The sequence below is a fragment of the Callionymus lyra genome, chromosome 16 (assembly GCF_982586985.1).
Source record: "Callionymus lyra chromosome 16, fCalLyr1.hap1.1, whole genome shotgun sequence".
Classification (NCBI taxonomy): Eukaryota; Metazoa; Chordata; class Actinopteri; order Syngnathiformes; family Callionymidae; genus Callionymus; species Callionymus lyra.
In genome coordinates, this window is record NC_141833.1 from 5,325,644 (window position 1) to 5,346,479 (window position 20,836).

The 20,836-nt window shown below is 38.2% G+C and overlaps 1 protein-coding gene across 4 annotated transcripts in view; it reads left to right on the plus strand.

The window, feature by feature from the left end:
- Window positions 1-20,570, plus strand: part of fgf12a (fibroblast growth factor 12a) — a 53,709-nt gene extending 33,139 nt beyond the window's left edge. For all 4 annotated transcript variants that reach the window (XM_087811877.1, XM_087811876.1, XM_087811874.1 and 1 more), the window contains 2 exons: window positions 16,187-16,385; window positions 17,366-20,570. In XM_087811877.1, coding sequence (XP_087668003.1) covers window positions 16,187-16,385; window positions 17,366-17,481 — 315 coding nt within the window. In that variant the 3' untranslated portion in view covers window positions 17,482-20,570. The remainder of the gene's footprint in view (window positions 1-16,186; window positions 16,386-17,365) is intronic.
- Window positions 20,571-20,836: the final 266 nt, after the last annotated feature.

A 20,836-nucleotide genomic window follows, 5' to 3' on the forward strand; every position in this document is an offset into this window, starting at 1 on the left:
AGGATGAAGATGTGCTACCGGAGCACGTTTTGTGGAAATGAGTTGCAGGGAGCGAGCGTGAGGGAAATTGGGTGGGGACACAGATAGAGGCAGCCGGAGATCCCTAGTTGGTTTGCTTATATAACCTCCAGTAGAGGATGCGGGGAGGAAGCTGCAAAGGATGGGGCCACTGCGTTACCTACAAACCTCTAAAGACACACGCTGACAGCAGACTTCTTCCCAGACAGTCGTGATGAATGACTCGCGGGAGCAGGGATTCACAAACTGCTCGTCTTTATCAAAATATACACAATGTCTCTGTCACATGTGACTTACTGCTCACCATTGTGTCTGCAACGTTTTAGGAAGGATCCTCCGAGGGTTGTGTGGAAGGAGGAGGTTTATTACGCTGCAACAGATTCTCTTCTTTTTTTATATTTCTGTCCATGTTGGTAAAAGCATGTGTTGGCTGGGCTTCTTATGGAGGTAAAGTTACATTTCTTTCATAAACAACAGCAGGATACGGAATGAATAAGAGCTCTTTGTTTATTTTAGCCAATTATGCAAAATGTTTAACTGCATTTTAAATGTCTTTTTTGTATTTTCGTTATTGGTTATTGGGCAAATATAATAACACACTTATCCACTGTTAATTAAATTCAGTCAATTATCATGTCAATGTTTACATCAAAACAGAAAAATAAAAAAAAATGTTATATTCTTTCTGTAGCACATCTCCCGGACTTTTCTTATGTTTGCATTAATGATCACAATTATGGTTGCAAAATGCAGGTTTTGGCTGTTGAGCCAGTTTTTGTGTTTTGCATTATTTAAAAAATGGAAAGGAGGGGAATAACAGTAGCAAAGAAAAAAAAAAGTCAATTATGAACTGTCTTAAGGAGCGACATGCCAAGATTGAATAATGAAAAATATTAATTAAAGCAGCATTATGAAATAAATAAATAAAGATTGGAAGTCCAAAAGTCACAAACACTCTGTTCCCCCCATTGAATGCTCATTAAATTAATCTTTATCATGACTTAACTGAACTTTTTGAGATTGAAGGGAGAGAAAAGCAAAACATTTTTTATAATGTTCTATGTTTTATAAACAAAAGTCAACCCTTGGGCCAGGACGGGAGACACTTTGCTTTTCACGACAATTGAATACACTGTTGGAATCACACTTAAGCCAAAAACAAACAGTTCGATATTCCGTGATGCTGCTCTCGTATGGCAACCACAATTATGTTGGTAATGTTGATTTGTAACCAGGGATGTTTTCCAGTTCTCTTTACCACAATATCACTGGTTCTGTCATAAACCAGATTGACAAGAAATGCATATTTTTTTATCACTGTGTCGCTTTCCCTGATTCATATGTATAGTATAGAATAGAATCATTCAACATAAACTCATTGTCTGTTACAAATTACAATTGACAAAATAATAAATGAACACTGACAAAACATACCTCAGACAGAGTCTGACAATGTTGAAACATTATTATTAAATTATTTAACATTTTAGAAATAAAAAAAGTTGTATTCAGCTTTTTGGACGCTCTTCATTTATTCTTTAAATGGCAACTAATGTGTTAATTTAAGGGTGTCTTAAATAGATCTTGGACCTCTATAATACTCATAAGTATGTTTGTAAAAACTCTCTTTTCATTTAAATATTCACATTACAAAATGTACTTAGGAAATCACTTTGTTTTTCTGTAGCTAAAATCTTGTTTATCATTACCACATCCACTCTGTTGGATTGGTCATCAAATCGATGTTTGTCACCGCGGGCCTTCAATCCGGGAAGTCTCCACCTCCAAGGAGCTTGTTGTACAAACAAAGCAGTCCGTGATTACAGCTTTCAGGAGAAGCAGCTTAACGTCATAATGTGCTTCACTCTCGGAACCTCTCGGCACCATTTTAAAAATACTAGTTGTGTCACTTACTATATGTAACACTTTAAATAAAAAAATGCAGAAAACAGTGACAGATTGTGTTTCAAAACTACACACAAAGGCAAACATGCATTATTATCCACATGTTCAGTTCAGAATCAGTTGAGAATTTTCATTAACTTGTGACTCATCCTGGTTGATTCATTCACGGTTGAAGACTGGACTGGCAAACAACCCACCCGGCTTTGATCGTAATACAACGGTTGATCTACTTCTAATTAACATCAAATACTGCAGGGACTTGAATCATCTTCAGATGATGTTGCTACCTGACCTCCACACACATCGCAACCTTCATGAAATGCTCATCTGCGTCTCAGTAAGTGATATTTAACGCAGGTGATGCAGTACCACCGTGTCAAACGGCAGCTTTCAACCCGACAAACACCGAACTCCATCCATCCTCCTAATCACCTTTTTTTTTATGGGAGGTGAATATATCTTGACCTTCCCCACCAAAGGCAAACCTAATGTTTTTCAGATGGCGAGACGTTTTTATGGCGTCTTTTGATTCGTGTGTTCTAATTAAACGGACATGAATTGGCCGCGCTGTGCTGCCATATGGACGAGGTTCAGTTGTTTGAGACGAGCTGTATTAGCATGCATCAGTGCGCCGCACGCTGATGGTGGGCCGGATCACAGCGAGGCACGGAGCTGTAAAAAAGGCAGATGAATGAATGCGTTTTCATCTTCATCCACGTCAGTGATATTTAGAGTCACCTGCACAGGGACTATAAAGGGAGACTAATTGTTTTCTGAATTTCTGCTTTAATCACAGCAACACAAAATAGATGTTTACACTCACTTCTCATTTTATTTGGATTATGAGTTGAATATTTATTCAACTTTTATTGTGGTTTTAATAAGGCAGCAGTTCTGCATCCTGCTGACTCAGGAGGTCGGTCCTGGTGTTGTTATATATGCGTAGAATTAGAAGGGATAAAAGGGCTGCATCAAATTGCCACCCACCGCAAAACAGCATGTTGTTATTGCTCAGAAGTGAATATGGTATACCGAGTCAAGAACTTAGAAGCTGATTTAATAATATAACAGGAATAAATCTCTGTACAATTTTATGATCGAACGAAAGACTTGAAAAATGTAAACTTACCTCTCACATACATATGACACATTCAATAGGTCAGGTTTGCTAAGGTGCATTCAAGAGCATAGGAATTATTCTAACAAAATGCAGGACACTATATATCTGTAATCGGTATTCACTTCAATAAACAAACTTTTACAAAGAAAACACATTGTATTTATAACACTTGTTTTTATTATTCATTATGTTACCTTTGATAAATGTATATTAATGCACTGTCCCTTTTATTATATAATCCCCTCTAAACTTTCTCTTTCTATCTTTCAGCAGTTTCACAACATACTTTGTTTAATCAGCCCAGGCCATCATGGTCTGTACACAAGTCAGGAACGTGGACAAAGAAGTTTTTTTTTATATTTTTGTGTATCATTGTCAGTCTCAATCCTTTGTCCAATTTTGTAATTCAATTTTTATTTAAAGCCTTTAAAGCTATAGCGATTTGATTGATAGATTTTAGTGACCTAAGTACACAGTCATAGCCATAAAGGGAACGGTACCAATGTGTAGCATACACATATATTCCATTGTGGCTTTGTAAAAAAAAAAAGTCATTTTGGTGCATCCCTGTATTTTCTGTCATACTTGGCTTATCATAATTTTGTGTTCATTTAAGGGTTGTCCCAATACTGCAACTGCAAACTCCATATTGATGCTGAGGAAGAAGCTTTCGCCTTTTTCGTAAACAAATGTTGTGGTGCTTGGCCTGGAGACACTTCAATTTTCACGACAATGGTATACACTGAGTCACACTGGATCGAGGAACAATTATTAAAGACTCAAACTTCTGTTTGTCATTGTACAGCATTTAGAAATGCAAGAAAATGCTGGTCTACACAAACGGCAAGGAAAAGAGGCAGAATATAAACTGATAAGTTTAAATTGTCATTATAAATCAAAGGTGAAGTCAGTGTAGAATAGAAGCAAAGTGCACAAAGAGTAGGGAGTTGGATTGTCATGGGGGGGAGTGTTTATGGGAGACGAAGTGAAATGGCCCCACCAACATTCAGGTATCTGAGTCTGGAGGTGCGTGCTTTCATTTTTTCTGAACCACTTTCCTGATGGCAGTGGTTGAAACAGTCCTTATCCTAGCTGGGATTATTATGTTCAATATTCTCTAGTGCTGCTATAATATAGAGAGTATTGGGTTTAGAGTTGTTGTGATGCTATTCAAAAGGAAAGGAAAATGTTAATTATATTATTAACCATTATTCATTAACTCCAAAATCGAAAATGTTTAATGTTATTTTCTATTTTAAAAGAAACGTTTCATGTCCTTTGAAAATCAACATAGGTGAATAATCTTTATGGGTATCAATTTAATTTCGTGCATACGATAAACCAGTGGTCCTCAAGAGCTGGATATTGATCAAATGTTCAAGATATTGGTACATATACATGCGTATACGTAAATAAACATTTTTAGTTCAAAAGAACTCTTGCTAACAAGTAACAAATCAATCTAATGTTCACTGCCTTGGTTTATTATTTGTTTTTCTGGAGAATAATCCACACATTATCAAGTTGTAATGTGTTGGTAGTGGAATTTTGTACTGAAAGACAAAACATGTTTGGATACTTGGAACTACAAACGTATTTTGTTTAAGTCTGATTCCCAGCCGAGCTTGTAAAGAAAATGTCTGATAAAATGACCCTAGCATTGATTATGAGAATTGGAAAGATGTTTTGCTTTCAAAGTCGGAAAATGTAATGCTCGAATTTAAAGGTCAAGACACTTGTCTAGGTCATGTGAATTGTTTTTCAAAAAATACTATGGATGTCACCTTTAGTTGTGACTGTCCGATCCTTTTTACAAACACGTGTCACTTACGATACAAAAAAAAGCCTCATTCCTGTCTGTGGTGCATAAAGTGTTGTTGCTGAAATAGCACTCCTTTTATTCTGTTGAGACTATTTCACAAGACGTAGATTTCACTCCCCTGTGCTCCGTTCATGGCAGAATACAATTTATACTGGCTGTAATTTGGACGAACATCTCTTCTTGGCTGGAAATCTTAAGAAATCAATGTCGGCCCTGACCAGGTTTGAACGGCTTCCACAAGCCTGCGAGGCACAATCTCTGCGAAAACGAATTAATTTAACAGGGGTCTCTCATCGGGATGTCCTTGAGGAACCATTTGAAGCCAAATGTCGGTTTAAAGGCAACAAAACTAATTCAAGATGTGTCTCTCAAGTCCATCACAGTTATCAGAGCACTTCATTACCGGCTGCACGGCAGACGAGCTCCGGTCTGTTCTACAGGCTTCAGCAGCACATATCGCGTAATTATAATTTGGTGGAGGGAAAGTGGTGAAAACATCAACCTCATTTAGATCTGAGCGCTATCAGATAAACAAGAAACTCTTTCATTGTGCTATTTGGAATGTGCAATCAAAGTTTTGAGACCCATTTCTTCCAAAATCAAATTGTGTGTGTGTGTGTGTGTGTGTATGTGTGTGTGTGTGTATACAAGCCTTGAGTGCAGAGTTGTGTTCGCCTCCTCCTGGGAAGTAATTACTGAAGGATCTGCTTCTTATCTCATCTGTTCTCACTAATTCTGTTGTCTTATTTGTCAAAAAAATGTGTTCAAATGTCTTGCAGTTAATTATGGCAGATAACAAGTCTTTATGCTGAGCTTGTGATTCTTTAAGAATGTTCTCAAAGTTGAAGAACGATTAATCGAAGTTGCTTAAAAAGTTTTCTACAACATATCTGGATTCGGTTGTTTTATTTTCGTGTTGATTAATGTGTTTTTAACACGTTTCTCTGGGCTTAAGGTAGACGACGGAATAAGACGGCAATAGCGAGTAAAAAAAACTGGATTATTTATTTTCTCCTGTTGATTTCCTTATCTGGGTTGGAGGTGGTCTGGTGCATATCCCAGCTGCATAGGGCGAGAGACGGGGGGGCACCAAGAACAGGTTACCACTGTTCATTAAAACACTTACACCTAATGAAAATTTAGAATTTTAAGGGGGAAATCTGCTGTTTTTTTAGTGTTGGGTGTAACAGTAGTGATGGTCTGATGAAGCTTCATGAAGCAGTGTCATGTTGTTCAGATGTCAGTAGGTGGCGCAATTGGTTTAAACATGATGTTATGTTTCATTAGAATAGTTGTTCAAAAAAAAGGAAAATAGTGCAGAGACAGCTATTTAGTGGACTATGAAAATAATGACACTGCTTCATGAAGCTTCATCATTCTTTCAAGATGACTGACGTATTTTAAAACCACATATTATTAGTTCTGTTTACAGGATGAAAATGTCTTTCTAGTTTAAACAGTGGATTATTCTGCAGCATCACAGCAGGAGGACACTTGTTTGATTCCAGTTTGAGGCAAGTTATTTGACAAACTCGACTGGGGGCTAAATGTGGCCTGCCAAGTCACTTTCGTTGGCCAATGGTTGGCTCAAAATTAAGATAAATGTTCATATTTGAATGGATAAACTTTTACATTGGTGCACGGTGGGGCAGTTGTTAGTGCGATCGCCTCACATCGAGAAGGTTGCCGGTTTGCTTCCAGGGCAGGTGGAGTTTGTATGTTCTACCTGTGTTGCGTCAGTTTACTCAGGGCACTCCGGTTTCCTCCCACAGTTAAACATTTTTTTGTGTGACCTGCAACAGACTGGCCTCCTGTCCAGGGTGTCCCCTGCCTCTCACCCTATGAAACTGGGATAGGCTCTAGCCCCCACGCAACTCTCGTATGGGATAAAGCGGTAGAAAATAAATGAATGAATGAACATGCTAGTGTTTAAATTAAGAAACATTTATAAAACTTGAACTAAAGGGCTTTCATGGAAAGTAACTGGATGTGTTTTTTCTTAAGCCTTGTGTAATCTCAGTGTCAAGGTGACACAAAGGCCCAAAGACGACCTCCTTGGCTTCCACGAATACATATGCAGTGGTGGAGGTCGTTCACATTGACCCAGAGACAACACAAGGGATACCTCTGCCAGTTATCTACACTGCAGTATATATAAATTCTGTTGGGCACAAAAGTGCGACCGTCTTCGAGATTTTTGACTCTTCTTGAGATTGTCCTTGGATAGATTTCCTCCCATATTCTGAAATAGGATCCATAATTCTTGAATATGTTTTAAATAAGACTTACGAGAGGGCCCTTTTCAAATATTCCTCAAAGAGGTGAAAAAGTCTTATAGAACACCAGATTTGGATCAGGGGTTGTGGGGTCAATTCCATCAAAATGTTTTCCATTGATCTGTTCTGCCTTCATGAGGTGAGATTTGTAGAAAAATGTCATCATATACACATTTCTTTCATTTTGTTTGTTTAATTATTTCTTGGAAAATTAACTATAGCATCTCTCTGTTTGGCGTCCTAATGTCTGTCACATCTATAATACCGGCCTCATATTCGTGGCGAATCAAAAACATTTCCTTTTATCGTCCCATCCTTCTACACGTCTATCGTCAAGTCACATCTTTCGCATTTATACTATACATTTTTGGGAAAAAAAACGGAATGAAATGACAGATGCGGAGACGTAAGGATGTTAAGGATGATTCGAAATCCAAGGCGGGTGAAGAAGAGAGTGCAGCAGGGTGCAATAGTTTGCAATGACAGACAGGTGGCAGTGGAGCAACAGTAGGGATATAAGTGAAGGTTTAAAGAGCAATGGTGTGACCTGCCACATTAAATGTTAAACAATATTACACTTTTAGTTCATTAAGTCCTTGTCTGAGTAAAAACTAATTAAACTTTTAAATACAACTATTGATTACATAAGACACAACGTCCTCTGTTCTACAAATGTATGGTTAAAATATACTAAACCTCATGTGAGCTGGATGCTTAACAAGAGATTCAGTATTTACTTAAATGGGCCAAGTGCTGAACCCTGGGGTACACCTTAATACAAGTTTATCGATTTAAGAATGTACAATGGGGTCTTACTCCTAAAAGGCTACATATGGAAATAGATTTTTTTTATGTACCAATAAAACTGCATTGTATTTTTAGACGTTGATATGGTCCAATTAAAAATAGGCCTCAGGTCGTAGTTGGCCCACAACCAAAGTTTGGACACCCCTGGTGTATCATAAGTGGGTTTTATAGTGTGTTACTATTAAACTTGTTTTTTTATTAGCTATGAACCAGCATCAAGTTTAAAGTTGGTATGTTTATTTATGTACTTTCTTTATATAATCAAACATGTTTACATATACACTTATGTACTTTTGGAAGCTGGAAAAATGTTGCTATAGAGATGCTATGGAGATTGGTTACGCAACTGGTACAAATAATTTCAATTATCGTAATTTTTACTATAAGGCAGATTTTCCACTGATGCCATTTGTTTTCCACCTGAGGACAATTACACAACAGCAGATTGATAGCAGAAGATAGTTTGACTGGAAGCTGTTCGAACAATGAACCCGTCTCAAAGCTAATACAATGTTCTGGTTGATCTCTTTATCCCTGATGGCCATGATGCTGTAGAGGAGGAATTTTGAGCAGGATTTTAGGCTGAAGCTGATTGGCTTGGGCTGTAGCTTCGGGGCGAGCAGGATGATAACGCTTGTGTGGAGTGTTTAGCGCATAAGCGTGTGGAGGCAGAGCATCTACAACGAAGAGTTTCCTTCTATTATTTATAACTCTCCTCAATATGACCTAGTTTGCAGCGCGGCAGCAACGACGTTCACTTTCTACTCAATCCGTCTGCTCTAATCCGCCGATCTCCTGAGAAGACGGTGAGAAGGTTAATGGATTAGTTTGAGGGACAAATCACCTTCCTAAATACTGCATGCTTCCTGAAGTTTGAGGCGCCGATTCCAGCATGTCGATCTCAGCAGTTTCATCACCGCCATATTTATGATGCTCGTTGTGTAATGAGATGTGTGAATTTAGGGCATAATAGGGCGACGCATTCAATACACCTGCTCCACCAGATCCAGTTTTCAGAAATTCTTAACCACACAAATGGTTTTAAGCTAGGAACTAAACCAACAAAGACAAGTGAAACCAGAAAAGTGTTTATAGCGTAGAAGAGATAGATTTGCGAAGTAGAAATGAAAGAAAAAGACTTGAGAACTTCGTATGACAAGACTATGTTGTCTCGAATCTGAAGTTTAACAGCGTATTCTTTCCATTGACTTGGACTTGATTGAAGTTCTGGTGACCAGAGAACCTCTAACTTGAAGGCTATAACTAGTTTGTCACTCTAGAAAGTGAGGATTTGTTACCAGGTCCGGGTTTAAGGGTTGACTTGTGAGTGGAAGGTCTAATAACGGTTTGAAATTTGGTTGCTAATCCAGACTAATGGACGAGCTTGGGTCTTCACACATCCTTTAAAGCTCAGGCGTTTCGACTTGAGACTTTTGACTTGAGGTTTTTGACTTAAATTCTAGCATTAATTCAAACTGTCTTGTGATTTAAGTTAATCTTAAAGAGTTTACAATTTTATCCACTTAACATTTGTTTTATTTTGCCGTTCGTACTTCTTTATTTTTGTCGTTAAACATGTCTCCAATACAATAAAAGGTTGAGAACCCCTGTCTTAGATAGAGAATTGTGACTAAAAAGTAAGGACTAAAGACTTACCTGTGACTTGAAGGAGAGGTGAGAAGCTATTGACTCTCTTAGCACTTGAAGTGTGTAGATATATTTAATATAAAACACTTGAAGAAACACAAAAGCATCTAAATCACATCATCACTCATTGTTTGTTATCGCTCTACTTCGACGATCAATTATAAAATCAGAGACGTGTTAGAAGTGTTAAGGGCCGGACAACATTTGTCTTCATGGCGGACGCAGCATTGGTTTTTATTAGTCTTTTAACTCTGGCTATTAATCAGAAATGTTTGGAAGGAGGTGAAAAAGGACGAAACAAACCTCGCCGGCTATTCTTCCGGCAGAGACCAGAAAGAGGGGGAGGACAAGGAGGTGAAGAATGAGAGGAAGTTTTACTGTCTAGACAAGTCTCTTCCATCCTCGACCTGAATCAAAAGCAGATTGCGGGGACTTCCACGGCAGTGCAGGGATTCTCAGATTCAAAGTTTAAATCTCTGGGCGTCTCAGGCCCAGATTCAGCGGAGTTTCTTTCTTTCCTGTCGACGGCCAGATAAAGCAAAGCCCCCCGACTTCTCATCATCAGGATTCAATATGTGTTCAACCCAGTTCTGGTGGCTCCTCGATGTCACATGTATCGCGCCTCAATCTTCTGTTTTATGATTCATCTTTCATTTGTCTCACCCGCTGCCTCACCTTCTCCACTTCAGTGTCATCTTCACTCTCAAGTGCACATCATGGAGCTTCTGATTGCAATTGAGGTTGATGAGGATCTAAATATATCCTGCACCAACAAAGTTCTCGTGTCAAGTATTCAATGTGATGAACTCACACATGCCTGTCCAGAAACATGCCTGTCCATTTATGTATCTCTATCCATTCATCCATCCATTCATCCATATACATTATCTATCTCTGTCCATCCATCCATTCATTTATTTATCTCTGTCTATCCATTCATCCATCCATCCATATACAGTATCTATCTCTGGCAGTCCATTCATCCATATACAATCTTTATCGCTGTCAATTCATCCATTCATTTATCTATCTCTGTCCATCCATTCATCCATCCATCCTTTCATTTATTTATCTCTGTTCATCCATTCATCCATCCATCCATATACAGTATCTATCTCTGTCCGTTCACTCATCCATATACAATCTTTATCGCTGTCCATTCATCCATTCATTTATCCATCTCTGTCCATCCATTCATCCATCCATCCTTTCATTTATTCATCTCTGTCAATCCATTCATCCTTCCATCCATATACAGTATCTATCTCTGTCCGTCCATATTCAGTATGTATAGCTGTTCATTCATTCATTCATCCATACATCCATCCATCCATTCATGTGTCTATCTCTGTCTATCCATTCATCCATCCATTCATGTATATATCTCTGTCCATCCCTTCATCCATACATCTATCCATAGTAAGTATGTATAGCTGTCCATCCATATCATATATCCATCCATACATCAATCCATCCATTCATGTGTCTATCTCTTTCTATCCATTCATCCATCCATCCATTCATTTATTTATCTCTGTTCATCCATTCATCCATCCATCCATATACAGTATCTATCTCTGTCCGTCCACTCATCCATATACAATCTTTATCGCTGTCCATTTATCCATCTCTGTCCATCCATCCATCCATCCATCCATCCTTTCATTTATTTATCTCTGTCAATCCATTCATCCTTCCATCCATATACAGTATCTATCTCTGTCCGTCCATTCATCCATCCATTCATGTATATATCTCTGTCCATCCATACATCTATCCATAGTAAGTATGTATAGCTGTCCATCCATATCATATATCCATCCATCCATTCATGCATCTATCTCTGTCCATCCTTTTAATCCATACATCTATCCATATTCAGTATGTATAGCTGTCCATTCATTCATCCATACATCAATCCATCCATTCATGTGTCTATCTCTTTCTATCCATTCATCCATCCATCCATTCATGTATCTATCTCTGTCCATCCATTCGTCCATACGACCATCCATATTCAGTATGTATAGCTCTTCATCCATATCATATATCCATCCATCCATTCATGTATCTATCTCTGTCGACCCATTCATCTGCCAATCCATATAAAGTAACTATATCTGTCCATTCATCTATTTGTCCATTCATCTATCCATCCATGCATTTATCTCTTTCCATACATCTGTCTGTCCATACATTTGTGTGTCTATCTCTGTCCATCCATTCATCCATCCATCCATCCATCCATATAAATAATCTATCTCCGTCCATCCATCCATCCATTCATGCGTCCATCCATCCATATAAAGTATCTATCTCTGTCCGTTCATTCATCCATCAATCCATCCATATACAATATCTATCACTGTCCAAATATATAGGTTAACTATTTGTCCATCCATTCTTTCACTTATCTATCTCTGTCCATCCATCAACCCATCCATTGATTTTTCTCTGCCCATACATTCATCCATGCATTGATCCATCCATCTATATCTGTCCATTCATTCATCCATACATCTATCTCTGTGCATGTATCCATCCATCTATCCATCTCCATTCATCCATCAATCCAACAAACTTGAGCTGACTTTTGTAATTGGAATGTCTATCATTTTGGGTGTTTCATTTTTCGCGATACTAAGAAAGACAAGTTTTACTTTTTCTTTCCAAAAGGACACAATTTATTTTGTCGGTTCAGTGAATATACAGAGCAGTTTCCACTCGAGCCGTTAGACATAATCTTATTAGAATAAATTGTGAGTAACATCCTTTCAATTGAAGGATACAGACTTAAAAAAGGCAAAACTTTTAATGACTGCTCCCTCTTGTGAAGTTAACATCAGAGAATTTAGCAAGGGGTGTCGGGAATTAACAGCAGGCCAAAGAGAAATACATGGTTTTTCCAGCTTAACTACCAGGAGTCATCAAATATAGATTTTTCTCTCCTGCCCACCAATTCTGCATAAATAAATGTGTGGTTTTGTCCTGCTGCGACACTTGAGGTGAGTTAGTTGCGAGACAATTACCTTGTATAAAGCTTGTTGTTCCAAAGTAACACAAGATATTTTATTGGTTGTTTCACCTTTCCGACTTCCATTTTTTCAGGGTTCCCACGGAAGACATTAATAAGTTCATGATTCTCAAAATAAGGCCCTAATTGGCATTAGATTGTCTTAAATCCATTTTCAAGTATTAGAAATGTATTAGTTTCAAAAGTCAACATATTACTTTTATTTATTTATTTTATTAATTGATGGGAAGGTGTACATTAATTTGAACTATCGGTGAAACCAACATTTTTCTTCAATAAATTCAAGTCTTAAAAAGTAGAAACCTTCTTTTAGAAATGAGTAGAACAACTGAAAGAAGCTGTGATCTTAAAAGAAGACTTTTTTAACAGATCATTTCAAAATGTTTTCAATATGACGACACCATCATTGGCACTTTGGATGGACTGTTGTTTATTTATGTTCCGCTGCCTACTCGGATTGCTAATGGCTGCTGTCCGTCGTGCCCAGTTTCGCTAATAAGCCGCCCACCGCCCCCTCGTATCACCTCGGAATGTAAAGAGCGTCCTTGTGTTAAGCACTGGCGACGGCAAGTACTTTTTCAATTTCCTTTGTTTTCTGGCATCTCAAGTTGATTACTTATTCTTGGCAGAGGGATGACGGAGCTTCTGGCGCTCCCTTAATGGATGAGAACATGTGTTGTGTGCTCGCTTTTTACTTGTTGTTGTGCAGCCTTTCATGCATATCGTTGAAGCACATTAGTCATGGCAGGAATCTCGCACTATATTCTAGAGGAGGTGTGTTTCAAAGTCACTTAGACATATGATACTCTTCAATCCGCGAGCAGCCTTTTCATGGAATATAATATGGCGGTGTTCTTGAGGTTTGAAGGGGAAGCGTCAGTGTGTCAGCAAAGCAAAGTGGCTGATGGTGAAGTGCACTTTGTGTATGGTGTGTGTGTGTGTGTGTGTGTGTGTTCTTGACCTGAATGGGGCACGCAGCAGATGCAGAGACACAGCCTGGAAGTGTGTAATGCATCCCAGTCTGCCTTCCCAAACACACATGTCCGCGGACACATGTGCATCCAGGACGGCAGGATGTGACCTCCGGAGCTCCAGCCGAGTGTAAGATGTCTGCGGCGTGACAGTGTGTCAGCGGGATCGGATACATTCGCCCCAACAGCTCTCTAAAGAGGTCGTCCGTCTTCTGGTTAAACAGTCGGGTGCTTTCTCGGGTGCGGACTGTGTGACCTTCCATTCCACTTCACTTCCTCTTATCCATTTCCCCGTGAAGGAGGTCGTACTGAGATGTTGTGAGAAACACACAGGCTTAAACTCCAGTCAAATGATTATAACCCGGACAGTGTTAATATTTAAACTGTGATGCTAACACAAACTTCTGTACGTCTGTCTGAAAAAACAGTTTGAAATATTGAAATGTTTTTTTCAAAACACCTAGAATTTATCTAGTTAAATTATTTAAAATATTTAATTTTGGTGGCTTTTTATCTAAATTAATAAGGCTTAGAAGCAATTGTCAGTTACTTTAGTGGCTTTTTACCATAACTGATTAAGGTAAATTTGTAAGGTGCAAACAATGTAGTTTTATTGTATCTTGTGTTTTTATAATCTTGTAAAAAGAGCCTCTTGGAGCAGGTATGCAGTGTGTCAGTGCTTAGTTATTCACTTGACTGGACGTCTAATTGAACGGCCATTTGTAACTAGGGATTTGTATAACTCACTTTTGGGTCTGATACTTGTGTGAATGTAAGTAAGTAAGTAAGTCATTTTTATTTGTATAGCGCTTTTCCAGACCAGGGTCACAAAGCGCTTAAACAATCAAATTAATATTCAATAAAGTATATATTTTAAAGGGCAAGTGAAATTGATAACACAACAGGAGTTCCAGAAAATCAAGGAATGTGTCAACATTTATTTTTTTGGTTCTTAATGAAAACATTTTTGCAAAAATTAGGTACAAACACAGTTAGTTTTGAATGCGTTTCGATTGAGTGTTGCGTTCTCGGGCTAAAATTATTTACGTGTGAAATTGTTCATTCACTAGGGGCTTGCTGGCAACTTCAAGCCCTAAAAACAAATGAGTATACCGGTTCCATTATAACACAGAATATCAATACCTGTTTCTCATTATTAACGCTTGGTCACAGTTGGTCATAGTGTCAATATCTATTGCCAAATACTGCATAGAAAATTCAGACCTTTTGGTAAGAAAACTAAAATGCAGTTTTACTATTGGTATCATTGTGTCAAGATTTTAAAATAGAAATGATCTCAAAAACTCAATTTAATTTGTGACTGAAAGAGCAAAGTTATGACCACAAGCGCAGAACTTTTGTCTTGTCAAGACGACTCCTGGATGTTGCTGAGGTTTTGTGGACAACTGTGGGGAACCACGATTGGATGGAAGTTTTTTCTCATTAGTAGTGACTCAATTATATCTGCATTGTCAGCCAAATTACCACCAATGTCAAAGGTGTGATTCACACAAGCTGTCTGCAGACAAATCCTCGGCATGCTGCATGAGTAATCCAGGCAGATAACTAGACATTAGAAAACTTCTGCATGAATTTGAGCTGTGTCTGTTGTTCTGATTGAGGATAGAGGAATCCATTTTTAAACTATTCTCGAACTGTAGGAATGAAAAGCAAAAAATGGGGTAGAAAAAATAATTTTGTTGGCAAAGAAATGTTTTAGAAGCAGGAGAGTTATCTGCGAACAGAAAATATGCACACGGTCTGGTTATCTGAATTCGTTCAAGAAATAACTGTCCTTAAAGCAGTTTTTACTCTCTATTTATTTTCAATCTGGCACACACACAAAGCCAGGAAGTCACCTATAGCGGGGAGCAGATCCGGGCGGCCTGACAAGGAGGCGACGATGCGAGGGCAAAGCTATCTAAAGGAGATCTCAATGAGTCTCATATCTAATGTTGATGCTGCAGTTTCAACAGTTTATATCAAATAAATGACCCAAATAGCTTCGACAGGATACATGTTCAGAGTGATGGTGGCTCTGTTCTGCGTCGTCATAATCGCGCCGTTATCTGGTTATTATCTGGTCCCTTTCATTTCCCCTCATTCCGCTCTGCCTCTCCATCGCGTCTTTGACTTTCTCCTTGACTTTCCGCCTCGATAATGAAGCTGGAAAAGATAAAAATTGCCCCTCATTCATCATTATTCTCAGACTGCATTTGTATGTGTGCTGATCTATTCTGTTCTCTGACATTGAGAAAAAGTTCTGGAGTAACAGAAAATATATTTTGGATTTTTAAATGTGCTTATTCTTGTCTGTTTTATCTTTATTTACCACGATTGAAATGTAGAAATGTTTATGAAGCAAACAAAAATCTCTTTTTATATATATATTCTTAATGTATTTCATATTAATTCGAAATAAAACTTGATTACATTTTGAATTATATTCATTAAAAATAAAAATGTATTTTCTAATTCTTAAAAATATTATACAATACAATTATATTTTTTGTATTGCTTGGAATAATAACACTTAATATTCTTACTTAATTTAATCTGTTCTCCCTTATTTTTCCTTTGTCACAGGAGATGTTCACGCCAGAATGCAAGTTCAAGGAGTCCGTTTTTGAAAACTACTACGTGATCTACTCATCCACTGTGTACCGACAGCAGGAATCGGGCCGGGCCTGGTTTCTGGGTCTCACCAAGGAGGGACAAGTTATGAAAGGCAACCGAGTCAAGAAAACTAAACCCTCGTCACACTTTGTACCCAGGCCCATCGAAGGTACGACAGATTTAGTTTAGGGATTTCTTGGTTTCCTGATCTTGAACAAAATGTGTCCATTTTAATTATATGCTTCTAATGAACCTTTTTCACAATGATTTACACCTAATTTCAAAATAAGATCATTTATACTCAACAATATTTATTTCCACTATTGTTTTATTGTCACAAAGAAGCCAAAAAGATCAAATATGTATGTGGAGAGTTAGATGGCGTTACAACTTTAGTGAGGTGCATCCTATGGGCTTACAATAGTGCCACAATTATTGGCTGGAAAAATAATATTGGAATTGAAAACAAAAGAAAATGGTTGAAAAAAATCAATATTGACGTGGGAAATTTAGCAACCCAAAGACAAGGCAAATAAAATAAATAAATACATTTCTTTGAGTTTATATTTTTATTAATTTTCCATTTTTGGTTTATTAACTTTACTATGCAATAAGTTGCATCCAATTTTTCCGTTTTTTTCAACCAATATTTAAATGTATTAATAAAAATTACATACAAAAAAAGAAGAAAATCCAAACTTAAGCTGCAACTAATCCCAAACATGTCTCATAGGCATACACCTCCTTTGCGATCTGTTTAAACAAAAGGTTGGCTATCACTCGGATCTGAACTCCAGCATCAATTTGTGGCGCTTTAGCCGATAAGAACACAGCACTGTTGGCCATATCTTGATGCTTCATGACCCAAAATGTCAGGAAAAAAGGAGAAGGGGAGCATAGTTTTCTTGTAATCTTAGCCTTGACTTTACTTCTAAGTAGTAAAATGTGTATTTATATAGTTTGTAAATTTAAAAAATAGAGTCTCAAGGACACTAACTGAAAGAAAATTACCTTTTCATTTCGTTAAGAGTCGCTGGAGAAATTCTTTGACAGGTTCGATGAAATGTCAAGCTCTTAATGTCTGCATCAATTATGTCTTTCGTAAACCCTTGTCCACGACCACTTACAACCTTCTGTCTCCTCCTCTAGTTTGTATGTACAGGGAGCCGTCACTGCATGAGATCGAGGACAAGCATCGCTCCAGGAAGAGCTCAGGGACTCCCACCATGAATGGAGGGAAAGCTGTCAATCAAGACTCTACATAGCAGCAGCTAAAGTGGCTTCCACCCGGGGGAGGAGGGGGATGTGGTCCTCACCTGACTTGAATTGGGGGGGAAGAAGAAACGTCCCATGCGCCCCCTCAAATATGCACCGTGACTTCCTCTGAAGAGGGGGTCGCACCAGGAGCTACTGCTGTACAGCCTTGACTATGAACACAAACTGAACTCTTGCCTGTGAAACCTTTTAGAAGAATTAATATAAGACAGAGAATGTGTGTGTTTATAGAGAGATATAATAGTATCTCTATATATATACACATTTTCAATCGACTTGACCAACATTTTATGCAAAAAAGAAAAAAAGCTGTGATAAAGAAAAGGTGGTCTCTCGTCACAAAATATATATCATTTTCCAATTTATGCTGTGAAAAACGAGCTTTAAGACAGATTTAGATACACGCATTTTAAAAATGCACTCCCACTCATTTTATTGATGTCAACTCAAACACATCTTTTTTCCCCTGATCTCAGCCCAGCTATCGTTGTTTTTATGGAGGAGAGGAAGTGTTGTCGGTTGTTTTTTCCTCCCACGTGTCGATGTGTTGTCGCACTTCCTGCCTCGGTTTTTGAGGGCTTTGACCGAATGTATTTGATGGTGATGGAATGTCATATACTCAGGTGTGTATCACCCGCTCTCGCCCTCCACGGGTGACATAAGCAATACAGGAGAGATCAGTCGAGTACGTCTGTAATAATTGTAAAAAAACAAATCGACCTCACAAATCCCAGCTGGGTCTGTGAGAAACAGCGGGAATCGGAACGTTGATCAAGAGCGTAAAAGTATGTCGAGAATAGGAGACGGAGAAGTCATTGTTAATGCCAGGTTATGGTGTCAATTGTTAGCGTTTTACCGAGTAACTTGAACGACCAACATGGATGTCTCCTTCAAAAGCTTCACGAAACAAGACACATTTGGAAGTCCTGCACGAACACGTCCTCACCGCCCCGCTGACTCCCCTGTACACCGGGTTCGAAGTGGAGTCTCTAGAATAAATCATCATGTCAGACACGTAGGTTTCAAGGTGACCATGAGCTGAAGATCAATGAGCAATTGCTCCTTCTTTTTTTTTCCTATTGTTTTTTTGGCCCGTATTTGTTTAATTTAGTCCACTTTTAATGATTCATCGTAATTGATAAATGTATTTCAACATTACACTAAATAAATCGGACTCTGTAAGAATCTCAAATAACACCCTAACCTCACCGTCCGACAGTGATCCTGGTTTTAAACCACTAGTTGTTTTATGTTAGTTAGCTTTTATCTATCGATCCAACTTACAGTGGAATAGCAAGTCAACGCTAGACGACATTCTTATCAGTAGTCGTTGTCGCTCCCCGGTGAGCTAACCGCTAACTTCTTTTCTTAGAACCGCACTGTTATAGCTTTCAACCCTTGAGTGTTAACCTTCTTTATCATAAGCAGACTTCCTACACTGACCTAAAACCAAATGATGAATTGCTTTTAACGCACAGCTGGACGACATGTACAACATAACTCGCTCTGCTTCTCTTATAGAGCAATGCTAAAGGCTAACTGAGCTAACTAAATTTGCTTGCTCAGCACATTGTGAGAGACATGATTAATAAATATCAATTTAACTGAATACATAATATGGCGTGTCTCGAGGCCTCTAAAGATGTGTTTACACCAAACGCGACTTTAAAAAATGTAGTCGATCTGCAGGGGTCTAAGGTTAATCGAGACTCAAAATGGTGGATCTTTATCTTGAGTTGATCCATCTATTATGAGGCCTAATGAGTTTCATTTAACTTCGCTTCGTGACTTTCAAATTGGACATCATATTCGATTCTAACAATCCAAACCATGAATCAATTCCAATTATTTGATTATAATGATCTACTTAATAAATCAGATTTTAAAGAAGAACTTCCATGTTGGTCGTCAGCTACATAAACAGTCCAAAAACATTCCTTTAAAGATCATTTCAGTGATCAAAAGACATTATCTACTACATAAAATATTTACACACTGTTATATGGTGTAAGCGATGGTGACTAAATAAAGTAACATTAGCAGCTAGCACCATAATTAAATTGAAGAAAACTAGAATTTCTGAACAGTGAGCAGCGATCAGGCGGACTGTTTAATAAAAAGCCCAGTTAAGCTCGACTGGCCGTCGCGCCGTCATGACTAGTTTCTGGCTGTTTGTTTTCTTTGACACAGTAATTCTCTCGGGCGGCTTCGCGACCCATGAAATGAGCCATTTGCTATATTGTGCCGGAAAAAGGCGTTCATAAATCAACGCTCCAACAGGCGTGTGGAAACCACCGCTGTGTTGCCCATCGCTATAATTAGTCTAACTCAGGAAGTCCCACGATTGTTCCGTCAAAGTGTCGCACCAAAATCTGGTTTATCGCACCAGGTGCGTCTCAGAAGGTCAGCATGGAATCAATAAAGTTTTCTTCTCAACGAGGATGCACAACGTACGTAATCCGAGGGGTCCAGAAAGTCGAAGAGAATGGTTTCAGGGCATTACCGTGAGAGCAGGATGAGTGTGGAACGTTGAAAGATTTGTTTGGAAACGCTGTCTGGTGGTACATTTAAGAGCACATTTACAGAAAAAAACAATTCCTCTTCGGTCCATATTCTACTGCTCAGAGTAGATGAGTTCGACTCGACAGCTTCATACTTGACACCGGAAGTAAACAGGCAAGACCAGCAAATATAAATATATTTTTTAAGATCTTTATATTGGTGCAAGTGAGATACATGTGGGCTTAAAGCAATGCATGAAATTGATTGTACTGTATGTCAACATTTGATGGTGTGACGACAGGATTCGGGTGAAAAAACCGGTGAGAACGACTGCACTTTGAAGTTTCCGAGGAGCCGATGAAGAATGAGATCCAAGGCTTTTTTCGTTGTATGTGATATTAAGTATATTCTTTTAATGTTTGCAGATGATTTCACTGCATCGAAACACACCCATATATGCATTATGAATTGTGAGATTAATAAAAAAAAAGATATGCATTGATTATAAAACTCAGAATGAAGTTAGTGATTGTTTAAGAATAAAGATTATGTTATCAGAATCTTTTATTGATCATGACTGAAGGCTCTGTGTCGTTTTTCCTTCATTATATCATTACATTTATGGCAGTGAGCAAAATACAACCCCTTGAGGTATTTTATTCAGCCCCAAGAGCTTATTAATGATCTATTAATGGTAAATTTAAGGAGGCCAAAAAATATATATATTTTGATATGACTTGGTGTTATCGTTCACCCAAAAATTTTACTAATTTTCTACTCACCCTCATGCCGACTAAAGGCGGGGATTGTTTTCGGAGTAATCTGTTGTTTGTTGTAGGCAAC